This window comes from Vicugna pacos, chromosome 7 (assembly GCF_048564905.1).
Source record: "Vicugna pacos chromosome 7, VicPac4, whole genome shotgun sequence".
Lineage (NCBI taxonomy): Eukaryota > Metazoa > Chordata > Mammalia > Artiodactyla > Camelidae > Vicugna > Vicugna pacos.
In genome coordinates, this window is record NC_132993.1 from 37,175,538 (window position 1) to 37,181,379 (window position 5,842).

The following is a 5,842-nucleotide window of genomic DNA, read 5'->3' on the forward strand; positions in this document are numbered from 1 at the left end:
CCCCATAAAGCTAACCTGCTTTGTGAACTTCATATCCTAATGCTCTCCTGTATAACCCCTTGGCTCCAGGCAGGTTCTTTGTACCTTACCTGTTGCCATGAGTCATCTGAGTGACTGCTTTATGCTTAATACTCTACTAGATGCTTTATACCCCTTGTCTTGGTTATAACCTTGCAAGAGCTGTATAAGTAGGTTGCTACTAAATCATATAATCTTATGTACATCATTTAACTTTAGAGCCTCAAGTTCTTACCTTTAATGAAATAACTCACTGATGAATTAGAACATCCATGAGATAGAAAGTGTTTTGGAAATAAAAGAGGCTTCTTTGGACACAAGGTTTTAGCATACTAGCCTAAATAGGCTTTTGTAGCCTGGGAAACTTCTATTTTATTTTTGCTATCTTGATTTTAAAACTTTATATAGAAAAATTTCAGCACATAAAAGAATAATAAAAAGAGTTCCTGTGTTCTCATTACCCAGCTTTTCAACATTTATCAATTCATGATAGTCTAGTTCTATAACTTCCCCCCTTTGCTGAATAATTTAAAGCAAATTTCAGACATATTATCATTTTGCTGGGAGTCTTTTACAGGACAATTTATTCTTTCAAGCAATTAAATTATAAGCAAACTTCAGGACCACAATTCTTCTTAAGTTGACAAGGACCTATACCAGTGTTCCTCAGATGAAGTTCCCAAAGTCAAGATTGGGGTTGAGAGATTGTTATTTGGGATCTAGTTAATATTTTAACATACTAATACAAATCATTTATCACTGACAGTGGACACACATGGTAATGATTAATGTGTATTTTTAGACAAATCTGTCAAAACATGGGCCTGAGGGAGAGGTGGTGGGTATTTATCCCTGTAGAATAGCAGAAGAGGCCACTAGTGAAAAGTTTTGGGAAAAGAGCTGGTCATTACCTTATGAATTAGTGAAAGAGAGAAAAGATAGTGATTAACATGGCTGTTGTTATCTCTTCCACCTCTCCCCACTGTCTTAGACTACCAGGCTAGAACATCCTTTCCTGAGCTACTCCAACCATCAAGGTTTGTTCCACTTTTCCACTGGGATTTATGCTTACCTAGGAAATACGGTGCAGGAGTTGTGATATTCCATATTAGGTTTATGAAAAATACATATAGCTCCCCAGGAAGTTTTGAAAAATATAATATGGTATAGTTTTTTTTTCTTTTTAATATTTATTTTGGTGAATATTTCAGTCAAGCTGCAGTTTCAGCTCAGGCCACATCAAATGCCAACCCAGCCCAGCCTGCTGCTTCACAGCCTCTAAATTTGGCACATGTTCCTGGAGAAGAACCCCCACCAGCTCCAAACCTAGTGGCCCAAGAAAATCGACCCATGAATGAGAATGTTCAAATGAATGCACAGGGAGGTCCAGTGCTAAATGAAGAAGACTTCAATCGAGACTGGCTAGACTGGATGTACACGTTCTCGCGAGCTGCAATTCTCCTTAGCATTGTATACTTCTATTCTTCTTTTAGTCGGTTTATCATGGTAATGGGAGCCATGCTACTGGTTTACTTGTGAGTGATGTTCATTAACTTTTTGTGGTTTAATTACTTTCTAAAACTGTTCTCAGAGTCTGGCATATGGTAGTCTATTGTGAATGCTGAGTGAAGGAATATGAATGTTGGGCTCCAGATATCTGACATCAGAAGCAAAGCAGGTTATGTTTAATAAGAATGTTTATCAGAATTGTCTAGAAGCAAATTTTTTCCTTTACTGTCCTTTATAGAAATTGTTTGTTCAGTTAGGCATGCTCTATCAATTATTTAGAACTTGAGTGTATGATGTAGTCTTGCAAATGGATATTCTTTTAAATTATAGTTATCAATAGTAAGTCCTATAGGTATAGGTCAGATTATTTTTCATACGTAGACTAACTTTCCCTTGTCTCCCTTTCCCCCAAGAGGCAAACAAATATCTAGTTGAATTTCATTTTGAAAAATATCAAAAAATGATTTTATGACTCATGATAGGTCTTTTTTTTCTAAATTCTTTTCTTGGGGGTGGGAAGGAGAGGTAATTGGGTTTATTTATTTATTGATGGAGGTTCTGAGAATTAAACCCAAGACCTTGAGCATGCTAGGCGCGGCACTCTACCACTGAGCTGTACCTTCTCCTCTCCTGATAGGTCTTGATATCTAGCACAGAGCCAGTTAAGCTCATGATAGACTTTCAGACTTAAATTGGTTCCTGTTTTGCTGTCACTGCTTTGAAAAGGGTAGTTCTTGGCCTGAAAGTAGGAGATTTGATCTTTTCATTTATCATAGTTCTAATCATTTTTCTCTTGTAGGACACTAATGTTTTATAAAAATAAAAATAGTTGTGACTTATTTTCTTTTCTCTTTGTTTTACTGAACAGACACCAAGCTGGGTGGTTTCCTTTTAGACAAGAAGGAGGTCAGCAACAGGCTCCCAACAATAATGCTGACGTTAACAATGATGTGCAAAACGCAAACAACCTCGAACTTGAAGAAATGGTATGCTGATGAAGTTTTTGTATACTTTAAACATAGATGTTTCCTCAGCACTGTATGAGGTCAACATAATACAAGAATCTTGGGGTGTTCCACAGTATTTATGGAATGGCCCATGAAGAAAAGTTAACATGTAAATGTGTGGTTTCATCCACAAGTACTAAGAAAATAATACTGAGTCAGTAATGTATCAGAATTAAGTGGGAAGAAGTAATATTATACTTCCTAAAAGTAGCCTAGAAAGAAAATGATGCACACAGTGGAATTTATTATATTAAACTGGCATTTATCCCTTTGAACTTGAATAAGGAGGAATTTATCAGTTTTGGACTTAACAAAGACTTCTAATGACCAGATAGTACCACTTCCTTACTATATGCTCGTATTTCTTCTCTGGGAAGAACTTAACTCTTTCTGTCATGAGTTAATGTTAGCTGTTCAGATCACTTAGGAGTATGTTTCTTGTTTTGTTTGAAAGGAGCGTCTTATGGATGATGGGCTTGAAGATGAGAGTGGAGAAGATGCAGGAGAAGATGGCAGTGCAATTCAAAGGCCTGGATTAATGGCGTCAGCTTGGTCTTTTATCACGACATTCTTTACTTCACTAATACCAGAGGGGCCTCCCCAGGTTGCCAATTAGACCTGAAAAACTGTGCCAGCTGCAAAGGAGGTTCTGAATTTAGGAAAGTGTTTTAAATAACAGTGCAATTGCAAAAAATTTTATTACTTTCTTTTCATCATCATGTACAGAGGTGTTTTTTTCTTTAAGCTTCTCATGCATATGAATATTTTAAGCACAAATGGACTACTAAATGTGTGATTTTTTTTTTTTAGGATCCTAACAGAATATAACGTAACAATATTGGTCTTCCAGGTTTTATTAATTTCAATTATGTATATTATACCAAGACAGACCTATTTGTGTGTCTTACTTCTTTAAAGAGCTGCTTCACATGTAAATGTCTATAGCTAATAGCCCAGCCCTTCAGTGTATAATTTGAATAAATATATCTATTTTCTGTGAATTATCCTGAAAGTTTTAAACAGAATGACCTCATAGTTTTTAATAAGAAATATTATTTACCTAAAATGTGCTAGTAGCATCTTGCCCAGCCATAAAGCAATAAACTTCTCAATAATCTTAATTTTGACATTTGAATAAATAATGGAAACTTTCTATTTTAAGGGCATGTATCCCATCAATTGGAATTAGTACCTTAAAAAAAAAAGGCAGCTCTTCAATGGAATTAATAGTGATATAAAATGTTTGATATAGGCAGTACTTTTATAAAATGAGATATGCTGGAAATTGCTCCCTGTAATTTTTTAAAATAAAAGGTCAATTATGATAAATTATCTTATGGGATATTTATTCAAATTCTTCAATAATGTACCCATTTCATGGAAATATCTATATAAGTTTCAGTAGTTGTTGGGTTGCTGAAGTCTTTAAGGTCATTTTCACCTCTGTCCATTCCAGATGAATATCTTCTAGTTCTCAGGTAGTCTGAAACCTCATTAGTTTATTTAGAAATCCCTGTGAAAGTCAATTCAGTACTTCATAAGAAAGAGTAAGTATCTTATCAGGTAGTTAACTAAAATTGAATAAATGAGGATAGGAGAACTGACCATGGAAGAACTTTGTCTCACCTAGAATGTATTATAATGTTATATATGGTACTGGTACAGTAATATATGATTAGATAAGAGAACAAAACAGAAGATTAAAAAGAAATCCATGAATTATTCTAAAATTGTTATAATGATAAAGGTGACATCTCAAGGGGTAACTGGTTAACCCTTAGAAAAGTATACGTTTCTGTTTATAGATATCAGCCAAGACATCATGATTGAATAACAGCAGTTCAACCATGAAAATACTGATAGAAAATATAGATAAATACTTACACAATACTGGGGTAAGGAAATACCTCTACGACAGAATCCCTAAAAAGGCTGACTTTCCAATTTCAGCTGGAATTCTAATTCCATTCTTTTTGTTTGGAACACAGCTCCTTCCTCCTTTGCCTTGTTACTTACTAATTATCAGACCTCAGCTCACGGCCTTTGCACTTAACACCATTGTCTCTTCTACAAAACATGAGGGCTATGAGGTTGGGAAATGAATTTATACTCATTAGTATATCCTCCATCCTAGAAGAGTGCCCAGTAGTTAGATCAGTATTGAATGAATGATTGAAAATGTGCACACCCTTTGAAGCAGAAAAAGTTTGGAAGGGTATCATGCATGTGACATTTAGCTAAGATATTCACTGCATTGTTTATAATAGGAAAGTAGGACTGACAGATATTCGACAAGGTGAGCTATGGTACATCTGTACACTACTTGGGTCTGTGATTAGGAATGGCTTGTTTCAGTGCTGATGCAATCATTGTATCCAGATGGAGGGTCTGGATTTTAACCTGGGAGCTAAGTAAATAAACCATCAAAGCTAGAAAAAATGTTCCATACACCAGATCCTAAAAGAGACTGGGTAGGTAGAGTAAGAATGCAGGAATAATTATGAGATTGATCAGTCTCTTTCTTTCTATTGGGAGTTGGAGAGGGAAGAATTGAAGCCATAGAATCAATAGAGGGGAGCATCATTGTGGGGGACACTCATCTGAAGGCAATGAGTAGGGCTCTGCCTCCTAACTGCAGTTTGTGGCCTAAGGAGAACAGTGCTGGTCAAAGACTCCCCTGTGAAGGACTGTGGCTAAGAGTTCTACGAATACTGGGATGTGTTACTCAATTTTACTTATTTTCCCTACATTGTTAATTCCCTCATGTTAGTCTTACTTTCTGTAAGTCTTTGTCAGAAACTACAGCCCAGAGTCAGCTGTGTTTTAGAAGATGAAAGGAGGAGCTGTGTCCACACTGGGGCCAGATGGTGCCTAGAGGACAGTAGTAAGTTGGAGATGGTTTCTACATGGCAAAAGAGCAGCACAGAGGCTCAGACATCGGTGTCTAGAGTAAATGGTGACTCGCAAAAACCAGGATGGGATATAAATACTTCCCAGGACCTCTCCCATGACTTACACACCACAATAAAAACTAGACTTTTCTACAGTCAAGCAGTATGGGTGAGAGCGTTGGATTTTGTTAGGTGGATAAAGGAAAGCGTGATCCTGAGGGCTGAAGAACTGGGGATATATTCACCATAGTTTGATGCTACCACCCATCATCAGTCTAACTAGTTTATCTGGCTCTGGCTCCATCATCACTATTGAAATACGGCTTTTCAAAATAGGGGAGAAAAGGCCATATCTGGAGCCTCATTAGTAAAGTTGTGGTGGCAATTTTGCTTCACTGAGAAAAGACTAAAGTGTGC

The 5,842-nt window shown here is 36.5% G+C and overlaps 1 protein-coding gene across 1 annotated transcript in view; it reads left to right on the forward strand.

Moving 5' to 3' along the window:
* The window catches only part of HERPUD2 (HERPUD family member 2), a 35,810-nt gene extending 31,952 nt beyond the window's left edge, over positions 1-3,858 (forward strand). The window contains exons 6-8 of the mRNA XM_006201888.3: positions 1,230-1,553; positions 2,396-2,513; positions 2,989-3,858. Coding sequence (XP_006201950.1) covers positions 1,230-1,553; positions 2,396-2,513; positions 2,989-3,150 — 604 coding nt within the window. The 3' untranslated portion in view covers positions 3,151-3,858. The remainder of the gene's footprint in view (positions 1-1,229; positions 1,554-2,395; positions 2,514-2,988) is intronic.
* The last annotated feature ends 1,984 nt before the right edge of the window (positions 3,859-5,842 follow it).